The 25637-nt window shown below is 46.7% G+C and overlaps 2 protein-coding genes and 1 long non-coding RNA gene across 5 annotated transcripts in view; 2 read left to right on the top strand and 1 right to left on the bottom strand.

Annotated features, from left to right (window-relative positions):
• Positions 1-12302, top strand: part of LIPH (lipase H) — a 45077-nt gene extending 32775 nt beyond the window's left edge. Inside the window, exons 9-10 of the mRNA XM_045776687.2 lie at positions 7713-7886; positions 9087-12302. Of these exons, the coding sequence (XP_045632643.2) occupies positions 7713-7886; positions 9087-9174 (262 nt within the window). The 3' untranslated portion in view covers positions 9175-12302. The remainder of the gene's footprint in view (positions 1-7712; positions 7887-9086) is intronic.
• A 73-nt stretch (positions 12303-12375) lies between these two features.
• On the bottom strand, positions 12376-17028 carry LOC123778947 (uncharacterized). Its single transcript, XR_006776039.2, has 3 exons — positions 16540-17028; positions 12896-13779; positions 12376-12798 (listed from the first exon to the last, which is right to left on the bottom strand). It is a non-coding gene; the product is annotated as an uncharacterized LOC123778947 (long non-coding RNA).
• TMEM41A (transmembrane protein 41A) lies at positions 16942-25427 on the top strand. Of its 3 annotated transcripts, XM_045776637.2 has the most exons (5): positions 16968-17189; positions 18708-18861; positions 21063-21224; positions 21796-21934; positions 23611-25427. In XM_045776637.2, exons 1-5 carry the CDS (start codon positions 16978-16980, stop codon positions 23829-23831), a joined length of 888 nt encoding a protein of 295 aa, XP_045632593.1. In that variant the 5' UTR covers positions 16968-16977; the 3' UTR covers positions 23832-25427. The 3 variants fall into 3 exon arrangements, with proteins under 3 accessions (XP_045632595.1, XP_045632594.1, XP_045632593.1); XM_045776639.2 differs by lacking the exon at positions 21796-21934 and having other exon boundaries at positions 16942-17189; positions 21063-21447; positions 23611-23744; XM_045776638.2 differs by lacking the exon at positions 23611-25427 and having other exon boundaries at positions 16943-17189; positions 21063-21447; positions 21796-21933.
• Positions 25428-25637: the final 210 nt, after the last annotated feature.

Genomic DNA, 25637 nt, shown 5'->3' with positions numbered 1-25637 from the left:
CAAGTCCCGCATCAGGCTCCCAGCTCAGCAGGGAGTCTGCTTCTCCCTCTGTCTGCCGTTCCCCCTGCTTGTGCTCTTTCTCTCCATCTCTCTCTGACAAATAAATTAAAAAAAAAAAAGAAATATATAGCATAAAATATGTAACATAAAAGTGCAAATACTTGCCCCATCCCAACAATCCCACACCTAAAGGCATCCATCCCCACACACATTTCAATTTTTTTGTGAGCTCATAATATACATAAATATAAACATACATATGTATGTTTCTGAAGCTCAGAAAATGTGATTTGCAACAGAAAATTGGAAACACCCTAATGATGTTTAATTAACCTAGTGGTTAATTAAATATCTCATAAAATATTATTTATACATTAATTTATGAAACATTAAATGAAATGCTCTTAATGTGCTAAGTGAAAAATGCAGGATATCAAATTAAAGAAAGTATAAAATTAGTCAGCCAAGGCCAGAAAAATGAAAAAGAAATATGCCTAATATGTTAGATTGTCCCTTAGGTGGTAGGAATATGAGTGCTTTTTTCAGTTCTCTTTACTTTTCTCCTTCTTCAGCTTCTTTTTACTTTCTCTTTTACTTTTATATGATGTTGTATATATATAGTTTACAAATAGTTAATGGTTCTCATCCACTAATTTTATAATCAGGAGAAAGGGGGAAAATAACTAAAAAAACCTTTAAGCAAAGAAATTCGAGGCTCATTTTATTCATTTACTAGGAAACACTTTTTGGGAGTCCTGTTACCTACCAGGCACTTGGGCTGTCTGTTGGCTTCACTCACAGAGAACCAATTGGAATGTCATCTGAAACTGGCAGTCGCCTGGGGGTTCACTCACCTTGTAGATGAATAGAAAAGGTGTGTGTTGGTGGTCTGGAGGTGACTTTTTTTTTTTAATGCATCCTTGGATCATAATAATAACAGCCTTTGTTTATTGAACTAGGCACATTACACACGCTGGCTAATGCAGGTCACACTAAAACCCTGTGAGGTGGTATTACTCTCTGTAATTTGTATATAAAGAAACGGAGGCTCAGAGAGACCAAGTGATTGGCCAATACCACACTCCCTTCAATGCGAATATCCCCAAACCCAGTGGAGCTGCATTTTCAGGGAGGGCACGGCTAGGGGGCACATCTTGAATAACCAGCTTCACGCAGTTTATGGGCTGTGCTCTTCAGTAAGGAAGCCGGGAAGAGACCTCATCTGGAGATTCTAAGAAACAGCAGGGGAAATTGTGCAGTTCTATAATGAGAAGTGCTCACTTAACAAAATTTGGTTATTCATGCCAATAACTGGTTACATATTGGCTTTACATGTCTTAGAAATTTTAATTTTATGTAGTAAATTTCTCCCAGCTAGGACTTTCTAAATGTGAAGGTTTTTTCTTGATTAAGATAGAGACCTTAACATCTCTATTTTATTCATGTTTAGTCATTCTTAGTTTAGTCATGTTTGTGAAAAAGTCATCCCCAGTCAGAGAATATACGGGAAAAAAAGGAAATGGTTGTTCTATCACATGGTGATATTATGTCTACTTTTCTCTTTTTTGCAAGGTAAACTTAGTTTTCAGTAGTGTTTTTTACAATTTAAGAAAAGAAAGATAATATCAGAGAATGTGCCCTGAGTTTATTTAGTCTTACCAGACTGTGGGTATAAATGGAGTCACATTCAAGGATATTATCTGCCTGGTGTCTCTCCCTGTATCCACGTCTTGGAGGTATTTCTCTTTTTATTTTTAAACCTTTTTAAAAAATTAAGATACAATTCACATACCATAAAATTCACCCTTTTAAAGTTTACATTTCAGTGGTTTTTAGTATATTCACAAAATATACAAACATTAGTACCATCTAATTCCAGAACATTTTTATCATCTCAAAAATCAACCTCAGGGGCACCTGGGTGGCTCAGTCGGTTAAGCGTCTGCCTTCAGCTCGGGTCATGATCCCGGGGTCCTGGGATCGAGCCCTGCATCGGGCTCCCTGCTCAGCAGACAGCCCGCTTCCTCCCCCGCCCCACCTTCTGCTGATCCCCCTGCTTATTCTGTCAAATAAATAAATAAATAATCTTAAAAAAAAAAAAACACCCTAAAAACTCAAAAAACAACCCATACCTATTAGTAATTCCTTGTTCCTCCTTCCTCCTGGTCAACCACTCATCTGCTTTCTATCTCTCTAGATTTACATATTCTGGGTGTGTCACATAAATGAAATCATACAGTATGTGGCCTTTTTGTGCCTGGGGTTTTTTTTTGCTTAGCATGTTTTCAAGATTCTATAGCATGTATCAGTACTTCATTTTTTATGGCCAAATATTCCATGGTATGGATAGACTCCATTTTATTTCGATCCACTGACCTCTGCGTTATGGGTCCAGCCCACTCCCACTCACAACCACTCTTCACACATACCACATTTTATTTATCCTTTTGTCAGTTGATGGACATTTGGGTTGTTTCCACTTTTCTGGCTATTACGTACGAGTAATGCCGCTGTGAACATATGTGTACAAGTGTCTGTGTAGACATATGTTTTTCATTTCTCTTGGGTATATACCTAGGCGTGGAATTGCTGGGTCATAGGATAACTATGTATTTCACATTTTCAGGAGCTGCCAAACTGTTTTCCAAAGCAGTTGCACCATTTTACATTCCTACCAGCCATGTGTAAGAGTTCTAATCTCTCCACATCCTTGCCAACAGTTAATATCTGTTTAAATTTTTTTCTTTTTCATTGTGATTAAAAAAACACAAAACATAAAATTTACCAGCTTAATCATTCTGAGTTTAGTAGTGTTAAGTATATTCACACTGTTGTGAAACAGACCTCAGAACTTTTTCATCTTGCAAAACTGAAACTCTGTACTCATTCAATAACAGCTCCCATTTCCCCTGTCCCCTAGCCCACAGCAAGCACCATTCTACTGTTTCTATGAATTTGACTACTTTAGCTACCTCATATAAGTGGAATCACACAATATTCATCTTTTTGTGGTTGGCTTATTTCACCTAGCATAATAGCAAGCTTCATCCGTGTTATAGCATGTGACAGGATTTCTCTTGTTTTATAAAGGCTGAGTAATACTCCTTTGGGTGTGTGTATCACATGTTGTGTATATGTCACAGGCATGTCTGTCTTCCTCAGTGTAGCCACTCTAGTGGGCATTCTGTTGCATCTCATTATGGTTTTGACTGCAATTCCCAAATGATTAATAACTTTGAGCGTCTTTCATGTGCTTACTGGCCATTTCTATATGTTTTTTTGAGAAATGTCTATTCAGGTCCTTTACTCATTTTTTCCCTTTTCAATAGACTTCACTTTTCAGAGCAGTTTTATATCCCCAAAATTGAGCAGGAAGTACAGAGATTTCCCAAATACCCTCTTGGCCCTATACACACAGCCTCCCTGACTATCAAAATCTGATAATAGTGTGGTCCACCTGTTCCGACTGACATATTATCATCACCCGAAGTCCATAGTTTACATGAGGGTTCACTGTTGGTGTTGTACATTCTATGGGTTTGGACAAACATATAAGAACACATCTCTACCATTATAGGATCGTGGAGTAGATCCTGTATAACCCAAAAAGTCCTCTGTGCTCTGCCTATTCTGTCCATCTCTTCCTTCTAACCTTTGGCAACCACTGGTCTTTTTACTGTCTCCACAGTTTTGCCTTTTCCAGAATGTCATGTAGTCAGAGTCATATAGTATGTAACCTTTCCAGAGTGGCATCTTTCACTTGGGAATAGGATGTAAGTTTTCTTGATGTTTTTTCATAACTCGCTAGCTCGTTTCCTTTTAGCACGGAATACTATGCCGTGGTCTGGGTGCATCACAGTTTATCCCATCCTTCTACTGAAAGACATCTTGGCTACTTCCAACTCTTGATAATTCTGAACAAAGCTGCTGTAAACATCTGGGTACAGGGTTTTGTGTGCCTCACTCACTTTAAAATTGGGTTATTTTATGCTGAGTTGCAAGAGTTCCGTATATTCTCTGGACCTGAGTCCTTTATCATTTTAGGTCTCACATCTTATGTCTTTGACCCCTTTTGAGTTCATTTTTGCATATAAAATGAGGTAGGGGGTCCGACTTCATTCCTTTGCCTGCGGATAGCCAGTTGTCACAGCACTCTTTATTGAAAAACCTATTCTTTCTCTGTGAATGTCTTGACACCCTTGCCTAAATCAATTGACAGTCAATGGAAGGGTTTATTTCTAGACCCAGTTCTCTTCCATTGATCTATATATTTATTCTACTGCGAGTACCACATTGTCACGTAGCTCGCTATAGCATTACTGAAGCTTTCCAGCAAATTCTGAAATCAGGAAGTATGAATCCCCCAAGTTTGGTCTTTTTCCTTTCTTTTTTATTTAGAAAGAGTGCATGCTGGGCAGGGGGTTGGTGCGCAGAGGGAGAGAGAGAATCCTAAGCAGGCTCCACGACAGACATGGAGCCCAGTGCAGGGCTTGATCTCAGGACCCTGAACCTGGGCGGAAATCAAGAGATGCATAATTGACTGAGCCACCCAGGCGCCCCAAGTTTGGTCCTTTTCAAAGTTGTTTGACTCTTCTGGGTTTCTTGAATTTCTATATGGCTTTAAATTAGTTTGTCAGTTTCTGGAGGGGAAAAAAAGGCGGCCGGGATTTTGATATTGTTTCAGCCCCCTGAGGCAGTAGGAGGGTTGTTCACTTAGAATTCATTTTTAGTTCACCCCTTCCCGGAGTCTCCCACTCAGTTCCCCTCCTTGAGTGCCTCTGTTCCCCGTCCTACTGCACTGCAGGGCCATGAAAAAGAAAACCCATCACTAACGTTCAAAAAAGGCCAACAAAAGGTGATGTGATTTCAGTATTTCTGCCTTCACATATTTTTTAGGCCTCTCAGTATTCTTTACTTTCCCCTTCGTTTGGTGCCATTTAAAAGGTTTTTAGTTTTGTTTTTGTTTTAATTGTGTCCATCACTAGGAGTTGTTTTCAGGCTGTTCAGTGCACCATCCTACCAGAAACAAACATCTGGCTCCTATTAGGGGTCATAACCCGTAGCTCACTGGCTCTCACTCCATTTATTTGGGTATGAACCCAATCCCTTGGGGTAGTGCCTCCCCGAGTATCTCCAGACATCCCTCCGGGTGGAAGAGTGGGTTCCACCTGTACTCGTAGACAGGCTTCTCAGCTCCAGGAAAGTTCTTCCCTCTCCTGCCTTCCGTCTGCCCACGTTGGGTTTTGCCATCTGCAGGTGGCATCACTGTCTCCTGAAGTCCCCGCACGCTCGTAGTTCCACAGCTGCTCCTGGAGAGGGATCCAATTCAGGGTCACTGGCTGCAGTCGGTTATCCTGTCTCTTCAGTCCTCACTGGGAACCTTCCATCTTTCCTTGACTTTCTTGACTTTGACACTTACAGGTCAGTTATTTTCAGAATGTCTTCAGTTTGGTTTTGTCTGATGCTTCCTCGTGATTCCATTCAGATCACGCGTGTCTGGCAGGAGCAGCGCAGAAGCGATGCTATGCTTGGCTCAGCGTATCAGCAGGCCTGCAGCGCTGCTTTATTCCACGAACGTGAATCAGTCCATTAAGGAGGTTTATGCCAAGTTTCTTCACTATCAAGTGACTGTGTTTCCTTTGTATTAATAAGTATGTTGCGGGGAGGTACTTCGAGACCATGTGAATGTTCCATTACTCCTCAAACTTTTACCCACTACTTCGGATGTTTTGTGGTTGAATTGTTACTACGGTGGTTGCTTGCCAAATGGTGATTTTTCTAATTCGTCATTTAGGAAAAGCTTTCTCTTCTCCCCATTTAGTTATTCCTTTAGTTGGTTATATCAGTATGGACTTGTGGGTTTTTATTTTGTTAATGGGGACTTATAGTCAGTGACTACCATTATTTATTTATTTTGATATTTAAATTGTCTCAAATCTGGCCAGTGAAGTCTCTTCAAACTGGGTCTGTGCTCTTTTTTTAAACGCATTTTTGACTGTGATGAAAACACATAATGTAAAATTTATTATCTTAATCATTTATACGTATACAGCTCAGTGGTGTTCAGAACATTCACATTGTTGTGCAATAAATATCCACAACCTTTTCATCTTGCAAACTGAAACTCTGTGCCCACTGATCAACAGCTTCCTTTTTCTTCTCCTTCCAGCCTCCGGTAACCACCATCCTACTACCTGTTTCTATGAATTTGATTACTCTAGATACCTTATGTAAATGGAGTCCAACAATATTTATCTTTTTGTGATTGGCTTATCTCATTTAGCATAATGTCCTCAAGGTTTATCCATGCTGTAGCATATGGCAGAATTTCCTTCCTTTTTATAGCTGAATAATGTTCCATTGGATGTAGATATCACACAGTGTTTATCCATTCAGCCACTGACGGACAGGTGGGTTGCCTGCACCTCGTCTCTTATGAATGATGCTGCTATGAACACGGGTGTGCAAATATCTTTTTGAGACCTTGCTTTCAATTCTTTTGAGCATCTACCCAGAAGTAGAATTGCTGGATCATGAGTAATTCTATTTTTCCTTCTTCAAAGAGACCCCAGACCCTTTGCCATTGTGGTTGTACCACCTTACATTCTTAGCAACAGTGCACGAGGGTTCCAATTTCTCCATATCCTTGTTAATACTTCTTATTTTTAGGTGTTTTGTTTGTTTGTTTGTTTGTTTTTTGGGGGTTTTTTTAGTAGTAGCCATCCCGATGAGTGTGAAGTGATTCTAGATTCTTTGGAACATCTCCCACCATTGTTTGAGCACTTCCTCACTTTTTGGTACACAGGTTGTTGCAGGCTTGCTTTGCACTCTCCCTGACCTGGCCCTGGAACCAGCATTCTCCTGGAAGCCCCATTCCTTTTAGTGAGGACGGTATTTAGAAACTGAAATCTGGGTACCTTTCAGATTAGCTTTATGTGTGGCACGTTTGTTCTCCACAGGACATACACATGATTCTAGTGAGGCTGGGGTGACACACACCCCCTTACCACCCAATTCCCACCTCCAAATTAAGGATTCACTTCTAGAGCAAGCCTCCCATTTCTGCCCAGGGTGGGTCTCCAGGGCCTCCTCCTCCAGCTCCCCAGAGGGACATTGACCCAGCTGAACCTCCCCAGTGGGAGGTTCAATGTGAGATTCCAACCATAGGGAACATCGCATACTTGGGGAAAAGTATCGGAACCTGGGATTTAGCTATCTTATTTGAGAGGCAGGACTGAAAAAAATAAATGCTGAAGCACCACTTCTCAATGAGTAGCTAGCTGAGCTAAAAATATACATACACATCGAGCAATGCAGTTTCATGGAAAGACTGTAACTTTGAACTCAGAAGTGAGTTTGAATCTCTGCACGGGGGCAGAGAAACCCTGTGACCTAGGCGAGTTTAAGCTCTCTAAGCTTCTATTTCCTTGTCTGTAAAATGAAGAATACTCATCTTGAAGAACCTTTTGGGGGAATGGAGACGTGTCACGAGACGAGGATGCTACCTGGTATATGGCAGGTGGGCAGACCTCTCTTGTGCCACAGTATTTCATTATTCCTGGGGCCAGAAGCTTCACTTACACAGTCCTTTGGAATCCAGCAGAACTTTGGGGTCAAGTGGCTACCTGCTTATGAGTGATTTGTAGGCTTCAGAACTGTTTTCTTTCTTTAGCAATCTATATCCACTTAAAAATATTATTTCTTCCTTCCAGTGAGCCTGCAGTATTTCAGAAATACCACCAAGTAAGTCTGCTTGCAAGATTTAATCAAGACTTGGATAAAGTGGCGACCATTTCCTTGGTGTTCTCTACGGGATCTGTAATAGGCCCCAGGTACAAGCTCAGGGTTCTCCGCATGAAGTTAAGGTCACTTGCCCATCCAGAGAGGTAAGCCATTGGCAGGGTTGGACAAGCCTTTGTTTTCCAAAGACGTAATCAGTTCCTGTCCAGTCTGCTTGGTCTGATGTTTTAATAGGACTCCATCGATTAAAATGAAGGAGGGGAGGGGTTTTCCAAAAATAGACTTGATAAAAGCCAGTAGCCCCATAATTCAAGAAAATTTTACTGGTAGACACAACGATAAATGGCCCAATAATCCAAAGAAATAATGTTACATGCTTATATAATTCTTCCTTAATCACTCCACCCATACTCCTTGCAAGTTTTTTTTGTTGTGGAAAAGAGCCTCATATAATTTGGCAAACACAGAGCCTTATGTAAAACAAGGTACAGAATAACTGGAATATTTTATTGCATTGATACAGTATGAAAGTACTATCTCGATGTTGAATTTGGTAACTGCACAGAGAATGTCCTTGTCCTTAGGAAATACACATTGAAGTATTAAGGCGTAAGCAGCCTATTCTCAATTGGTTCAGAAAAAATAAGCAACTGTGTGTGTGTGTGTACGGCGGGGACAGAGTCAAACAGGGGGAGAAAGAGCCAAGCTGTGCTGGCATGGCCGCTTTGTGATGAATGCCACTCCACATACAGTCCCAGCGTCCATCTCTGCACAAGACACAGGTGGACAATGCTGTGAGCAGTCAGTAATTTATGCTTACGAATTCCTTTCTCCTAAAGGTTTAGGGTGCCCTAAAACATTTAATAATACAGGTTTCTTCTAAGAGGACAGTCATTGCGTCTTAAAACGATGGGACTCCTTAATACTTTCTTTTCCTGATCATCAAAGGAATACATGGTGATTTTATAAAATCTGGAAAGTACGAAGGTGTTAAGAAGCAGAACGATATCACCCATCATGTCATTATTCAGAGGCAACAACTGTTCAGGCTTTGGGTTCTTTCTTTCTAACCTCCTACTATTGCTTTAAACCTAGACGAAAATAAATAAATATTTTTTAAAAAACGCACAACAAACCTGATGAAGTTAGGTGGCAGAGAACGTCTTACACCCTGCTTTCTTACTGCTGCTGCTGTTGCTCTGCTTATTTACTGTAAGCATTTTCCTATCATGTTAGAAATGATTGCTCCACAATATTAGATCCTAAGGACATAACATGATTTCTTTTTCTAGAACGGGCTACGTTTACTGCTTGATTGACAAGGATATTCTGTCTCGTGTTTGCAGGCCCCAGTTGTGTCGGTATGATCTTGTACTGATGGAAAACATCGAGACGGTCTTCCAGCCTATCCTGTGCCCCAAGCTGCTGATGTAATGGTTGCTGGGACACACGGGCACCAGTAACATCAAGAAACCTACAACTGTAGGCTTTTTGAAAGTGTCACCTCAACCTTTTCCTCAAGGCACAAACCAGTATGAATAAGCAGGGTGTTTTTCCAGCAGCGTCCCATGGATGTCACATTGCAAAATGTCACACGACCTTGGATTATAGAACGGTCCTGGGAAGGGAGCCCCGAAGTAGGGCAAGTCAGAAATAGCCAGGCTCCCAACAGCCCAGCGCCTTGTCTGGGTGCGTCCTGGGGCCTCATTTGTCCCGGCCTGTCAGCTCTGCTGCCAGTCACTCAGGCAGCTCTGCTCAGCGTGGTGGCCAGTTAAGCATCTGGAAGGGAAGGACTGGCTGGAGACCTCGCTGCGGATTCGACCCCGCATTCCCTGTGCCAAACTCCTCCAGGCCCTTGCACGGAGAAAGGAATGGAGCCTGACCTACCTCACAGGGTTATCATGTGGGTTGGGGGGCAAGTCTGTGAAGGGTTCTTTGAAATCCCATGGGTGCCACATCCGTGAGTGGTTTGATAGATGTGAATATGCTTGTATTTATTTTGATATGGCTGGTCTAATATGCAATAAGAGAGCTTTTCCTCCTCAACAAAAGACTCTCTCTCTCGAGCTGTTCACTCTGGGGAGGCAGGAAAGCCACACCTCGCCTTCTCTACAGTGGGTTGGTGGGTGGAGGCAGTGGGGACAGAGGGACAGCGCGGGGTGTGTAGGGACTGGGACTAGACAGTAAGCAGATGAGGGAAGAAAGGTAGATGAAGTGGTAGGACAGGCTCACTCACAGTGACCGTGGATGGGGCGAGAGGCAAGAGAGAAAAAGCTTGCTTTTCATATAAGGTGAAGAAGGGTCACTTTCCAGGCAGCCCTCATTTTGAGCAATCCTTCAGAAATGTTCATTTTTCCTTGTTACTGATACAGTCCATGGTTATTGGAAGGAAATTTAGAGAACACATAGGTGCAAAATGAACATACGCTATCTACCATCCACCTGTTGGAGGTCATGGACACTAACCTTTTGGCAAGATGCTAAGTTGCTAAGTTGGATTCCAAGCATACACCGGTGTGCTCCAGTTTGGAAAATTCTTAGGCTGCCCCAGGAGTAGGTACGCTCAGTGAATCTGGAGTGACAACAGCAGCTAAGCCAAGAGGCCCTGGAGGACCAAGGGAGGACCTTCCCTGGGGCCAGAGGCCCAGTGCAGGCACAGAGCCAAAGGGGTGGTACCACCCATGCTGCAGCTGTGGCCACTGCAGGAAGGTTCCTGAGATTCCAGAGTGTCACAGGCCCATAACCTCCTCCTCATCCAGGTGACTACTGCCTTCCGTGAGAACAGCCCTTTAAAAAGAAATGGGATCTTTATTTGATAAACTGTAGGACTGTGTAAATACGTGCCTGTGTGGCACATCTTGTACAGATTTCTGTATGCCTCACGCAGAGCCTGAACCTGGGAAGGAATGAGGCTCAGAGATGCTCCTGCCCACTTGGATATCTTCTCACTCTTCGTTCCTCTTCCCACATTTCTCTAGCAACTGTGCACAGAGAGATCAGGGTGCCGAGAGGCCCTGATTTCTTTTTAGAGTTTTACTGGCCCTGTATTTTTTTTTTAATATTTCATTTATTTATTTGAGAGAGAGCAAGAGAGAGAGAGCACAAGCTGAGAGAAGGAGCAGAGGCAAAGGGAGAGGCAGGCTCCCCGCTGAGCAGGGAGTCCGACGTGGGGCTCAATCCCAGGACCCCGGGATTATGAGCCGAGCCAAAGGCAGACACTTAACTGACTGAGTTACCCAGGCACCTCTGGTCCCATATTTTGATTAGCACAGCCATTTCTCTGTCCTCTTTCCCTCACCTGGTAGGCAGGGACCAAAACAGCAAGAAAATGTTGGAATAGCATTGCTATCATCTATGAATTCCTTGCACCAGGAGGTCTCTCTCAGCTGCTTCTGTAGTGTCTCCTAGCACGGTACCTGGCTCCCTGGGGAATGGGTGGATGGGTGGACAAACGGCTGAATGAATGAGTAAAGGAAGGAAGGAAGTTTGTTCACTGGCTGGAGATGAATTTCAATGAGTCTCACGTGACAGTGATTCAGAGAGGTGAAGGCAGGTGTGGCCACTCCCTTCACAGGTTCTCCGAAGGCCCCTGAACTTCCCACTTCTTGCTATCCTTGCCTCTCCTCCCTCCCCTTTGTCAGAGTCTATCTGAATCCCAAATCCAAGATGCAGTTAAATTGCAGTCTACCCACTTCCTTCCCATCTTCATCAATGATCTCCTACTGAGCCTTCCCCCCTTACATTTATTTGTGTGATTATTTGATTAATGTCTGTCTGCTCCGTTAGACTGCTCTGCAAGGCAGGGCCCAGGAGCCTGATGTGGTGCCTACAACGTAGTCTGTGCTCAGGACATATTGAATGAACACCCATCATGATCTTCTGAGCCCTATGGAACCACGTTCAGTTGTAAGAGCTCCCTCCACTCCCAGCCATTGCCCATTTCCATGGAGGCCACACCCTTCTCTGCCTTAGCCTTCTTTCCCAGCACTTCTTTATTATTGTTTCCATTCTCTCTAGAAAGCCACTATCCATGTCCCAGGCTCCCCGGGGAAAAGAGAGAGGTTGGCCCTTTTTTCACTCCTCTTTAGAACTTTCCAGATGGTATTGACACCATTCTTCAGCAAAACCACCAGCCCTGAAGGCAAGGAAATTTTGCTCTCCTCCACTTCCCCATTTTAGCATTGGCTAAAACCCTCCAGGACCCTCCAGCATTCCTGGATGACTCAGCTGTGGTTCAAAGTCCCTCCTTGCTTTGCACAACAGCCTTCTGCCACTGACTCTGCACATCATCACTGCTTTTATTATGCCGCATTGTACTGCATTTCTGTGTCTGTACCCCCCCTGAGACTGTGAGCACGGCAAGAGCAGCTGGGGCTTATTTGTTGCCCTAGCAGCGCAGTGTGAGGCACAGAGCAAGTACTCGATAAATGTCTGCTGAACAGAATGGAGTGGATTCATCTTTACGACTTGAGGGAGTCACCTCCATTTGGATTTAGACATCAACACACTTAACTGTGTTAATTCCCAAACCCTAAATTTGGAACCTCTCATCCTTGGACCTCTGCCCCATACTCTCAATCCTGCAAAACCCTAGCTTAGCCAAGAGGACTCTGAATGCCAGTAACAGAAATCTACTCATACTAATGCAAATTTTACTAGAGAGAGGATTTGTGGAAACCCAAGAGCTCAATCATCAGCCTTCAGGAAGGGCAGGGATGGGGCAGCCCCCAGCCTTTAGCAAAAGAGTTCACGGGCCTTTATTGACCCCGTGCTGTACCTTGAGTCTCTCTGACTCGGCTTGGCTCCCTCACAGGGCAGCTGTGGACCACTGGGATCATTGGTACCACCGTGTCCCCAGCTATTCAATCACTAGGTGGCCCAATTCCAAAATCCGGGGAGCGGAAGCAGCACTTAGGTCCTCCTCTTGGGGAAGGTGTCCATCCTGTTCCAATCCGTCATGGCTCGAATGGGGTCGGGAAGCTAAATCCTGTGGTTCTCGAGCTACTCCTTTCAATTGCTTTGTGCAGATCCGATCCAGCCAATAAAGGAGCTTCAGTGCTATGGACAAAGCCTCGGTGAGCGCCTGGCTAATCCACTCTCACTGGAACCTCTCGCCTTTTCTTCCCTCCCACCTCCCTGAGCCCCCGGCACCTACCTGCTTCTCGGTCCAGCGTGCATCCCTGGGCGGGAGTTACTGTTCTTCGTCAGGCTGCCGGGGCGTGTGCTGTAATAAATAAATGGGCTCAACAGAGGCTGGTGTAGACGCCAGGTGGTGCTCCAGCTGGTTAGAATTCGTGCTGCAGGTGCTGGGTCAGGGAGGCGGATCAGCGTGGAGGGGGATGGGAGTGAGGCGCACAGTTCAAGCCTTCTTCCCCAAGCAGACGGTTGAGCCGGAGGAATCAGCACAGTGGGGAGGGTCAGGCAGCGAGCAGTGGCTTGGGCAGTGCGCCTGCAGGAGATCAGGTCTGCACTCCCGAAAGAGCTCTGTCAAAGGTCTCTCACCCCTACAGGTTGGCGGAACCCCACAATCCTCGGCGGCCTGCTGGGTTTTCGCCTGGACGCCGCCCCGCACCCTGCTTCCTGTTCTAAGCGGCTTCCTGGGCCCTGGGGAGCTCCTCCCCCTCACCGACAGCCCCGAGGGAGCCATCTTGTTCCCTCAGTTCCACGACGTCCTTACCAGGCTTCTCATCTCGGGCCTCTCAAGAAGGTAGCGTAGGGTACGAGGTGAGGCTCCGGTGTGTGGCCGCCGCCGACTTCACTCGTCCGAGGCTTCCCTTTCCTGGGCTGTGAAGTGGGGCCGTTAGGAGCCCCTGCTTCTCCAGCGACGTTACGTGGAATCAAGGCAGTCATGCATTCACATAAAATGCTTCCTGTGGGGTCGAGCGTACTAAGTAGTCGGAGACTGTCAGCGCTGTTCCTTTCCAAAGTCTCATGGTCTGGCAGAAATTCTCCCCCACCCTGGTTTCGACTCTCTAAACGGATGATCTCCGACCCAAATGCAGTTGGAGCTCTGGATTTTCACCCGCTCGTGGAGACGCACTGCAGGGCAGAGGGAAGAGCAGGGGCTCAGGAGGGGCAGTCAGGGGCTTGCGTCTTCGTTAGCAGTCAGAGCTGTGGCCTTCAGCACTCGAGAGCGCCTTCCTCGGAACACCTGCTCACCGTGCACTCATGAGTGGGTTCATGATACTCGCTTCTCTGGAGACTAACCTTCGCCATATCTACTCCCCCAGAGCATCTGTTCTCCTCTAAAATGAGAAAACTCTCCATGCTGTGCCCCAACCAGAGGGAAAGTCAAGTCCTTGAGAGTAGAAGCCTTGCCTTCTTGTTCACTACTGTTCCTTGCCCCAGCACACACTCCTGGGGCACAGGCTCAATAATGTTAGCAATAATGTTAGTTTTTCATTTACTTTCTCTCCTCCTGTATTCCTCTGACTTCTCAAAATCAGCATGCACCCATCCAAACAACGAATCCTTTCCTCACTAGACCTGACCCATTAATTTAACAAACATTTGTTAAATGCTGTTATAAGCCAAGCACAGGCCTAAGGGCTGGGACAGACAAAAGATAGATGAGACATCTCATTTCTAGAAATGTTTACTGTTGACTGGGGAGACGGGTAATGACACAGTATTTGTAATAATAGGAATACAGACACCTCACAGGGAACCCCAAGCACAGAGACGGAACAACCTTTCCGACTGTGGGAGCTGGAGAAGGCTTCTCAGAGGCGGTGACAGTTGCCCTGGGTGGTTATAAAAGAGTAGCAAGTTTTCAGGCAGAGATGGCCCAAGAGAGGGAAGAGCGTTGTAAAGACATGAACTACCATGGTGTGTGCTCAGCTGGGATGGAGGCTTTGAACGAATGGAGGGCTGGGACCATTTCCCCACATTTTCTAAATGGAAAATTTCAAATATATAGGGAAATAGAATGGTGCAAAATCCTCCTGCACGTGCCCATCAGCCAGCTTCAACAATTACCAATTCAATGGCCAATCTTGTTTGATTTCTGTCCCCACCCACTAAACTCCCATTCCATTATTTTGATGCAAATCCCAGACACTGAATCATTTCATTCATAAATACTTCAGTATTTTGAAAAGGTAAAGCATATCCCTTTTTCTTTTTATAGATATATCATAGTATACACTAACAATGTGACTTGTTTGTTCGCTGTTCATCCCTGCTATGTCTGTGGCAACTCCACTGTATCAGGATATACAGAGTTGACTCCCTCTTTTTAAGGAAGTTACTTAGTGTTCCTTTTGTGAATATACCACAATTAACCTCACTAGTCCCCAGCTGATGGGCATTTAGGTTGTTCCCAATCTCTTAATACCAAACAAAGCTGAGAGAATACCCTGGAACATATATCTTTGCCTGTGAGTGCATCTATAGGTTAAATTCCTGGATGTGGAATTGCTAGGACCCAGTACATTTCAAATTCTGACAGGTGCTCCCTTTTTAGCCCAAAAGGTGCTTTGAATGATATGACAAGGATACTTTCTCTCTGTCATCTAGGCTTGTGGCATTATGGAGTCCTCTCTGCTTCTTCTCCATGTAATCAGTCATATGTCCTCCCAACTCAGCTCCTCCTCGTGTGTCCATCCTCTTCCCTTCAACTTCACTGCTGTGGTCCTGGCTCAGCCTGCATCCTTTCTTACTAGGAGAGTTGCAACTACCAACTCAGAACGTATTCTAACCATCTGCCAGAGCAAACATCCTAAAACAGGAACGAAATCATTCTCGTTTGAACACCTCTGTTGCTGTCTCACCATGCACAATATTGAAAAATCCAGCTCCCGAGCCTGCCTTCTAATGCTTTCCAATTTGTCTCCAACTTCTCATTTCTCATATAGTTTAGGCTTCACGAAACTGGACTCTGGTGTCTTACTTGGGCCCCCAGTTCACCCTCTCCCTCTTTTCTCTGTTGTGGAAATCCTGCTTATCTTTAAGGTAAACTCAAAACCTGTCTCCTCCGTGAATCCATGCAGTGTGGGACCAACTAGTTTTGTACCCAGGTTGACTGGGATTCTAATCTTGACTCTATTGTTTACATTTGGAGTCCTCTGGCCACCAGGGGGATACATTTTCATTTGTGGATATGATCGCCAGCCTTGGGTTTATGAATGTCTTAATAGTTGGAGGCCTTAGTGATGCATGTTTTCTAGGATACCTAACAACCCCTCTTATTTTTCTTAAAATGGTTATACCACTACCCCACAACTCACTTAAAGTAAAGAGCCTTATCAATAATAGAAAGTTACTGCCATGGGGCACCTGGGTGGCTTAGTCCATTGAGGGTCTGCCTTCCGCTCAGGTCATGATCCCAGGGTCCTGGAATGGAGACCCACGTCAGGCTCCCCACTCAGCGGGAGGCTGCTTCTCCCTCTGCTCTTCCCTCTGCCCTCCCCCTGCTCACTCTCTCTCTCAAATACATAAATAGAATCTTAAAAAAATAAAAAATAAAAAACTGTGGCCACAGCCAAGACTGCCACCTTCCTGTGGGATATTCCAAAGATCAGTTTAACTGATACTTTAGAATTAACTGATACTTTAGAATCGCAGGTTCATGGCTTGGAACAGGCACAGCAGACCCAGAAGTTATGATGAGAAATTTTACCATAACTGGTTAACAAAATAGCTGACTCTACCGCCAGAGCCATCAAAGACCAACAAAGAGCTTGAGATGTCCTAGCTCAGGTGGTCCTCGACAACAGTAATCAGGGCTCTCTTTTGGGAGATGTCACTTAATCTGAGACTCAGATTTTTCATCTGTTAAATAAAGACAAAAATACCAACCTTGAAGGATTGTTGTGAGGACTGGGGATAATGGGTATATAGTAGGCGCTCAATAGAAAGTACTTATTTCTGTGGTCACTATGACCATCCCACCGCATTTGAGTGGAGCACTGGCTGTAGTTGCTTGGTATCACAGCTGGGGGTGGACAAGAGTGTCTTGAGCGCTAGACTGCAAGCTCGTTAGAGGCAGGGCTCGTGTATCACACCCGGATCTCCCAGCGCCTGGCAAAGAGCCTGCAAATAAGCAGAGAAAGAGACAAAGGTAAACGTGGGAAAAGATGCGCAGACGCAAGGAGGGTAGACGCACCGCGGAGCTGTTGGAAGACAGGTTTCCGCTGGAATCTCGACAGGCGGGTTCAGTCCGCGGAGCCCACTCCAGGGGCGGGGCCTGGTCCAGGGGCGGGGCTTGGCGCGGACCCCGCCCCGGTCCGTCCACGAATGCGCTCCGCAGGCGTAGGCCGCGCGCAGCCCCGGCAGGGAGCTGCATGCAGGTTCCTCTGCGGCTCGGCGTGTCTGGGAGCGGGCGCCGAGATGCGCCCCCTGCTCGGCCTCCTGCTGGTCTTCGTCGGCTGCACCTTCGCTCTGTACTTGCTGTCGACGCGACTGCCCCGCGGGCGGACGCTGGGCTCCGGCGAGGAGACTGGAGGCAGGTGCGTGTTGGGGGCCGTGGTTCGAGTCCGAGGAAGGGAGCCAGGTCGGAGGAAGGGGTCTGGGAGTGGGAGATTTGGTGCCGGGAGCGGGGGCGTCGGGAGCGGGGGTTCGGTTCTGGGACTGGGGACCGCCGGCGGGGTGGATGGGAGTCGGGGCCCACGGCTGCATGGTGTGCAGTTTGGGCGCGCGATCCGTGCTTTTGCACGCAGGGCGGGGATTTGCAGAGGGAAACGCGGCGTCGTATCCCGGCGGCGCCGGGTCGCGCACCTCTGTCGTCGCGGTGGCGTCTCCGCGGGAGCCGGGAGCCGTGTGCCCGTCGCCTTCACGGGCCCAGCCCTAGCCCGCATTTGCCGCTGACCGTCGCCCCGGGGTGGCCCCGCAGCCTCCCACCTTCGTCCTCCCCGCCCCATTTCACTTCCATCAGTTCTGCCCTTGGGACTTGCAGGCATTGGGTCTTCATAAGTGTTGCATGGACCACTTTAAATTATTCACGAATTAATGATCAGGTCCGCCCCTCCTCCTGGCTGTCTCTACTTTTCGCCTTCTCCTGACCGACGGGGTGGGGCGGGAGACAGCACCGCCGGGCTGATTCCCGGGGAGTGTTGCATCCGTTTATAAAGGTTATGGAAGTGTGCCTGGCACAGCCTTGCGTTGTTGGCAAGGATGTTACTGACATTTGAATATGAGGATAACTTTTCAGTTACAGTTTTCTTCTGCCCTAGTTGAGAAGGCTGTGCTGTGGGTGTCAGACACACTAAGAGAAACCTGTTCGATGACAACTAGGAGGGTTTGCTCATAGTTGATCATCGATGGATTCAAGGGTTACTGTTATGTCAGAGGCAAGGTAGCCTTTACACTGTATCCCTTGTACAGGGTTCAGAAGGCACTAAGGGCCAGATAAAGAGAGGGGTGAAAATGCAGCCTCTTTGAGACGGTTGGTTTCAAGCCTGACATGTTATCAAGAAGCTTATGTTTATGGTATGGGATAGATATACTTTCCTAGAGAATCTTTAATTGGCTTGTTAGCGACTGATAAAACAGTATTTTATCTAGCAACTCAGGAGCACTGTGAAGTTTCAGTTGTCCTTGGCCTGAAGCTTGTGGGGGAGGGGGTGTTCCATGAAGGGAAGGCAATTTAGGACATTTAGTTCTTGCCTGAAAATGAATCCGTTTGCCTCTTAAGAATAGATCATAAAACCTGAACTAAACGGGCACTTACCACTCATTTCTCCTATAAGGAAACCGAGGCCCAGGGACTAGCCCGAGGTCACACTGCTGGATAGCGGTAGAGTTGAGATGTTACCCCCGTCTCGCTTCCCAAACCAGGGCTCTTCCGTCTGCCTCTGCTCTGTGGTATCGGGTCACCCGTCACCCCGGGCTTCCATTATGTGTGTGTTTGCAGCAAACCAGATGATGGGCACAGTTATAAATCTACTTTGGAAACAAGACACAAGTGACTTTCCTAGGTACTAGGCCGATCTGGACTCACGTTTCCATGTGCTTTTCCAAATCTGCAGGTCACTGTGGTTCCCCTCAGACCTGGCGGAGCTGCGGGAGCTCTCCGAGGTCCTTCGAGAGTACCGGAAGGAGCACCAGGCCTACGTGTTCCTGCTCTTCTGCAGCGCCTACCTCTACAAGCAGGGCTTTGCCATCCCTGGCTCCAGCTTCCTGGTCAGTGCCCCGCCTTCATTCTGAACCCGCCAGGAAGCCACCTTCTGTCTTTGTAGAGGGGCCCTTAGGCTGCAAATCACACAGTCCAGAGGAAGACGACTGTGGCAACCATCTGTCAAAAGCCTCCCCCGGGTCCAACACTGTCCTAGTTGCTTTACTGACCTTATTTAACTCTCCTGGCAGCCTTAACACGTGGGCATCATTGTCACATTTTACATAAGGAAGCAGTGCCGTGAGAAGCGACTGTCCGAGGTGACAAGGTGAGGAGGGGCAGAGCTGGGGCCTGAACCCATGTCTAGCTCCAGAGTCTGTCTCTCCTCTCAGGTGTGCTGCTTTTGTTTCCACGGCCTTGATGGCTCTGCGCTGTCCCGGAGACACACACACACAATCCGGGCTGGGTCAGCTGTTCCTGCTCAGAGCTTCCATAAGGTTCTGCCTTTTGGCACTGTTTTCCATTACTTTTTGAAAACCCGTGTTCTCCACTAGTCTTTGAGGTCTTTGAGAACCAAGCCCATTCCTGATTCTCAGCTTTGTGTTTCTTTGCCCGGCTCGGGGAAGGGCCTTCACAAATGTTTGATGAACAAATGCAAGTTGTTGATGGAGCTGTTAGGCTGGACAGGCTGGGGAGACCTCCCTGCGTGGGGAGGGGGTGGGGGGGACCAGACGTTCTGATTTCCCATGCGCCCCCCACCGCCCTTGGAGCCGCAGTGCCAGACCCGGGCCCACGCTCTCGCTGTGGGCTGCTTCTCTTAGTTGCCGCCGAAGTTCTCCGGAAGAACCTTGCCGTGCTCCCTGTAGCATCTTCAGGCGTTTCATGTGAATGTGTGTATATTTTAGGGCATGGGGTGGGTTTGAGTCTCAGCTGCGTAACCACGGGCAACCCCTTGAACTTCTCCAACCCTGATTCCTCATCTGGAAAATGGAACTACTCCTGCGCATTGTGGTGTGGACGATTAAATGGAACGGTGTGTGGAGAGCAGCTGGCTTGGCGACGGTGCCTGGCACACAGTGGCCCTCAGCACTTGTTGAATGACTAAGTGACTGAGCAGGAGACCCCGAAAGCTTCCTTCCGCCCTGCTTTTGTCTCCTACCTTGGCATCTCTTCTCTACTCCAGGCTCGGGCTGAATGCCCATAAGCAGTCTCTTTGTTGGAAACCGGAAGAAAAACATGCCCATGTCAAGAGAGACAGGGAGGTGTGTGGTGCTTGCAGTCAGGGACTTTTTGGGGTGCCCCTATAGCTGCTTTCCCTCTTTTTTTTTTTCTTTTCTTTTTCCCTAAAGTAGGCTCCACGCCCAACATGGGGCTTAAACTCATGACCCTGAGATCAAGAGTCAGAGACTCTACCAGCTGAGCCAGCTAGGCGCCTCCCTGCCTCCCCTCTTGAGCTGATGCCTCTTCAGGGCAGAGAGTCAGATGCTACCTGGGACCGAATCCTGTCTCTGCCTGCTGTGAGCTCTTCCCGGGAGAATGGTGTAAGGATGGCATATGACACAGGGTCGTAGTAAGGATGAAATAAGACATGTATTCAAGCACTTCCCACAAAGTAGGTGCTCATCAGACCCCCACCTTCTCACTTGGAAGTTCCCCTTCTACTTTCTCTCTTGGGTCCCATATTTGGTAGGGTGACATCTACCAGCCAAACTATTTAGGACGTATACGTTCATTTTTCATTTTTGTTAATCTAAGACTTTTTTGAGTGTCAGCTAGAGCTCTGGTCAACATGGAGCCCCCAGTGCTCTCTACCACATAGATGGAATTCCGGCAAAAAGCAAAGAAAGAGGATGTTTTATATGGCTTGTGTGGTCTTACTGAAGGAAAGTTCATGGGTTATGTTCCTTTAAAATGGTAACAGTAACGTGTGAGTTGCGTTTCTCCCTTCTTGGAGCACTAGTGATCACAGGACCTCCCACAGGCCATGCAGCAGGCCCAGGGGCTGTATAGGCATGTTGTCCCAGAGAATGTTCTCCTGCCTTCTGAAGTGTTCGTCCTCATCCCTCTTTGGAAGGTGAAGAGACCAAGGCCAGGGGTGCAGTTCCCAGCCCTGTCATCATCGATCATTCACGCCTTTAGAACGGGAGTTGGGTTTTGGTTGGGAAAATCACTGGAAGAGGAGGGAACCTATGACTCCTGGGCTCCAGTACAAGGTGACTGGTAGCCACCAGATATTCTAACGGCCGAGGGGTTTGTGTTGTTTTTGCAGAATATTTTAGCTGGTGCTTTGTTCGGACCCTGGCTGGGGCTTCTGCTGTGCTGTGTGCTGACATCCGTGGGCGCCACGTGCTGCTACCTGCTCTCCAGTATTTTTGGCAAACAGCTGGTGGTCTCCTACTTTCCTGATAAAGTGTCCCTGCTGCAGAGGAAGGTAAGGGGAGGGACCGCAACTGAGTGCCGGGCCCCCTGCGAGTCCTGTCAGGGCCCTGAGGGGTGTGCAGGCAGGAAGTGGCCACCGTGCTCCTCCACCCTGCTTTGGAGCTCTTCGGGCTCCTTCTGGTGTGTTCATGAGGCACAAACCTGGGATCAAATTCCAGCTTCATCATTACCAGCTCTGTGACGTTGGGCAAGTTCCTGTCTTCTCCGAGCCTCAGGTACTGCCATTTTAAAAATGAGGAAAACGGGCGCCAGGGTGGCTCAGTTGGTTAAGTGTCTGCCCCTGTCCCAGGGTTCTGGGATCAAGCACAGGTTGGGCTCCCCGCTCAGCGGGGAGCCTCCTTCTCCCTCTGCCATCCCCCCTGCTTGTGCTCATACTCTCTGCCAAATAAATGAATAAGATCTTAATTTAAAAAAATGAGGAAAATAATCTCTACCCTGGAGGGTTGTTGGAAGATTCAGGAACAGAATATGCGAAGTATCTAGAAGAGTGCTCGGTGCTGTCAGATTTTCAGTATCTAGAGATTCTTTCTGCTTCTTAATGGCCTTGTCTTTTCTGGCTACAGGTGGAGGAGAATAGAAACAGCCTGTTTTTTTTCTTACTGTTTTTGAGACTTTTCCCCATGACACCAAACTGGTTCTTGAACCTCTCAGCTCCGATTCTGAACATCCCAATTGTGCATTTCTTCTTCTCTGTTTTGATCGGTAAGAAGCTGGTGGGGTAAGTCTGAGTCTTCAGCAGTATTGTGCTGGAGGCCTGCCCTGGGTTACCAGCCACATGGGCCTGCGCCTGCCTCTGAGAGCCCGGGTTTGTCAAGAACAGTGTCAAGCCTGGCAACCTCAAGTAATTATTCCTGATTTCAAATCTGCTCAGGGTTGAACAGAAAGCCCATAAAAATACTTTTGGGAAAAGTAAGGATTGTTCATTCCACAACGTATTTAGTGCCTGTTGTGTGGCCAGCAGTGTGCTAGGCACTGGAATTAGAAGCGTCATCTGTGGAAAACCAGTGATTTGGCCCTTAGCAAGGTCCCAGGAAATGCTAGCAGGAAAGTGGAGCTGGAGTGAGGGTGTGTGGCTGAAGAAAGGGCGGAGGCTGAAGAAAGGAGCAGAGCAGAGGACTTCCTATCTGGCTCCCACCCCAGTTTTGATTAAGATCTGCCTTGAGAAGAGCTGGTACTGATAAAGTTCCTTCTTGCCTTTTGACCTCCATGGGCCACCTGGCCAGAAGAGGGGCTGAGACCAGAGCAGTGTTTCGCAAAGTCTGGGCCTTGGGTCACCTTTATCAGCGTGGTAATGTGCGAACAGCCTGTAAAGTCAGTGACTGTTGTTTTCTCCACACTGGAAGTAAACCACCCTCTTTAAACCTAAAGCAAGGATTGCCTCTCCTAAACCTACTTTAGAGCATGGAGAGAAAGACTGACTACTCAGGGCTTCTAGGTCGAACATAACAAATCTGTGGTTGAGCAGCTGCTATTAATAGGGAATGCTTGAGAGAGAAATTGAGATCTTAAATCAAAGCAAAATCGACTACAGCTCATTCTGGTTATACTGGCTTTCAGACAAAGTTCCTTCGTTCCTCTGTCAGCAGCCTGTAATTACCTAGATGGCAGGAGGCTTGAAAAGACTCTGGAGACCGCGGTTCCAGTCCCTTCCCAGACAAGCTGTGTGACCTTGAGTGCTCTGTGATCTTGAGGCATCGTCTGCTGTAGGGGAGGAACGGGTTATCAGGGTGTCCCAAACCAACTAGTCTCAGGAGCGGGGGTCAGGGTTTTCCTTCAGGCTCAGGTAACCAGAATCTCTGGGGGGAGCCCAAGGATGTGTTTTTAATAGCTTCCCCAGGGGATTTTATTATACAACCAGCCTGTCTGGCCACGAGTCAGGCTTCTGGGATCCAGTGGATTTGATGACCTCTTAGACACAGGGTGGAACGCGAACGTAGTGCTATTTCTAAGAAACATGTTTTTATCTTATGCATATTATAAATCTCATAATGCTGGTGCCTCTCATTACTTAGGCTGTTGGGTGCTCAGAACCCAGTTTGGGGACACTTCTAGCAAATGGGTGAAACTTACGCTTTTTCATACTAACCGTATCCCCGGATTTCTTTTATTCTTCATTTTGTGTTTCCTATTAAAAAATTTTTATCTTATTGTAGTGCATGTATTTTTTGTAAATCATCTCAAGTCTTTTGTTGAGGCAGTTTATGGGAAGTGAGGAAAGGAGGAGGAGGAGTGGAGAGGGGAAGGAGGTAACGTCCTTAGGGGTCAGGAGTTGGGCAAAAAAAAATCTGGAGTCGCAGTTGTGAATTCCTGGGGACGTTTCTGAAGGATTACTGTTTTTCATTTTGCCCCAAGTAACAGGCTCTTTCCCTTTTTTCCAGGTTTGGTGCCGTACAATTTTATCTGTGTGCAGACAGGCTCTATCCTGTCGACTCTTACCTCTCTGGATGCTCTCTTCTCCTGGGAAACGGTCTTCAAGCTTTTGGCCATTGCGCTGGTGGCCTTAGTTCCTGGAACCCTCATTAAAAAATTTAGCCAGAAGGACCCGCATTTGAATGAAATAAGCAAGGCTAATCATCTAAATAGTAGAAAGGACACGTGATCTGCGTTTTTTGTTTGCCTGGTCCCTGGACTCTGTTGCTTATTTGTGTGATGGTGTGGTCTTCTGCAGCCCCTTGTTGTTTTTAATTACCCTCAGCAGGTGATTTGGACACACTTAATTGTGTGCGTGTTTTCATGAAGGACATTCTGTGCTCTGGGAGGGGAATTGTATCAATCCCTCAAACCATTCCTGGCTTAGCATGACAGTCTGTGAGACAGTTGGCCTTCTAGAAAATCCTATTTATAGTCTATTGAATAACAGGGAACTCAAGGTGGTCTGTTGTGTTTGCCTCTTGCCAAGCCCTGAGCTGCCTTAGGAGATGCTGACTGTCCTCGTCCGGAGTGCCTCTCTTGCAAGGTGGTAGAGGCTGTTGTGACAGGTGTTCTCCTGTTAAGTCCCTCGTAGGTGTTCTTGGTGTAAATGGTGACGTGAACCCACATCACTGACGTTACCCTTCATCTTGTTAGTCTCTGGAAGCGTGTCCTGTACTACTTTTTTGCTGATGACCTACCTCGTCCGTAAACCAAGGGAAACAAGCTGACTGCCCCGAACTTGCACGTACAGCTCAGCTGCACATTGATCTCTGTGATGCTCTGTGTCCACATGCATCAACATTACCTTACATGTCAGATCTCTTAGTTGCATGTTCTGATAATTAAGCGGATTGCAGATAGACTATTAAATATGAATGCAGCAAACTCTAGGTTATGGGTATGTTCTGGAGAAATTCTTACCTGTTTGGATGGGGCAGGGTCCTTGACTCACTTGAACCAAATGACTATCAGTACATTTTCTGATCTGTCCTTTCTGTGTGGGGCCTCTCTCCATCGTCCTGCTAGGAGAATGGATTCGGTACACTCAGCTATCAGCCAGTGTACCCTCTGTATTTTTTTCATGTTGTCATTTGTCAAGAGTAATTGAGAAATACTTTTATCTTGTAATCCAAAGAGGAAACCTTGGTTTTGGCTTATGTCGTTGTGTTACACTTTAATGATTTGTAGCTGCCATTGCTTCTTGTAGCTGCAGTGTTGAACCCAGTTGCAGCTGGATTAATGCTGCCAGGGACACAAGGACCTTGGCATCTAAACTGACCAGCTCTGGGATCCCAGGCCTACAGGAGTAACTCATCATTTCTTACCGGAACTGTTGCCCTTGGGTGTCGTCTGCTGGGTTTTGATCTGGCTTGGACAGGAGTCTTGCCAAGCCTTTCACTTGGGTCACTGTTCTACCTGCATTCCTCAGAATGCTCCTGTTCTGTAGGAAGCCTGAATTCCCAAGCAGTGCTTTTGGGACATGGTATGATCCAAAAAACACAACAAGGACTTCATTTTTAAAGATGTGTTGCTTTAAAAGAAACTTGGTAACAAGTGGGGGTGAGGAGAAGACTGTGAAATCTGGCTTTTTGTGTTCTGGAGGAGGAGAAGGGAAGTGGAAAACCAGCGTTTTCTCCACTGTTGCAAGGATGTGCCCTTTGCCCTTCACAGGATCCTTGTATTTGTCTCTCTCCCTCTTCCCCCATGATTTTGCTACAATGTGCCTTACCAGTTGTGAGTTTACAGGTAAAGCAATTTCCCAAATAAATGGATATAAATGTTCTGTGTGGTGTATGTTGACCTGTTGCTAACTTTCCATTCCCCTTGCCAGTGGGATCGGGATTGGCTGAAAAGCAGACGATCCAAAATGGTGTTTTAGCTTTCCACTCTCAGGAGGCCTCTTACCACTGTGATTCTTTGGAAGCCAAATTTTTGTTTTCACCTTTTTCTTCTCTACACTCACTTTATAGTGGTGTCACTAATAACAGAGGAG

This window comes from Ursus americanus, chromosome 4, assembly GCF_024610735.1.
Source record: "Ursus americanus isolate L20-20 chromosome 4, mUrsAme1.1.p, whole genome shotgun sequence".
Taxonomy (NCBI): Eukaryota; Metazoa; Chordata; class Mammalia; order Carnivora; family Ursidae; genus Ursus; species Ursus americanus.
This window is presented reverse-complemented; position numbering and strand designations above follow the sequence as displayed.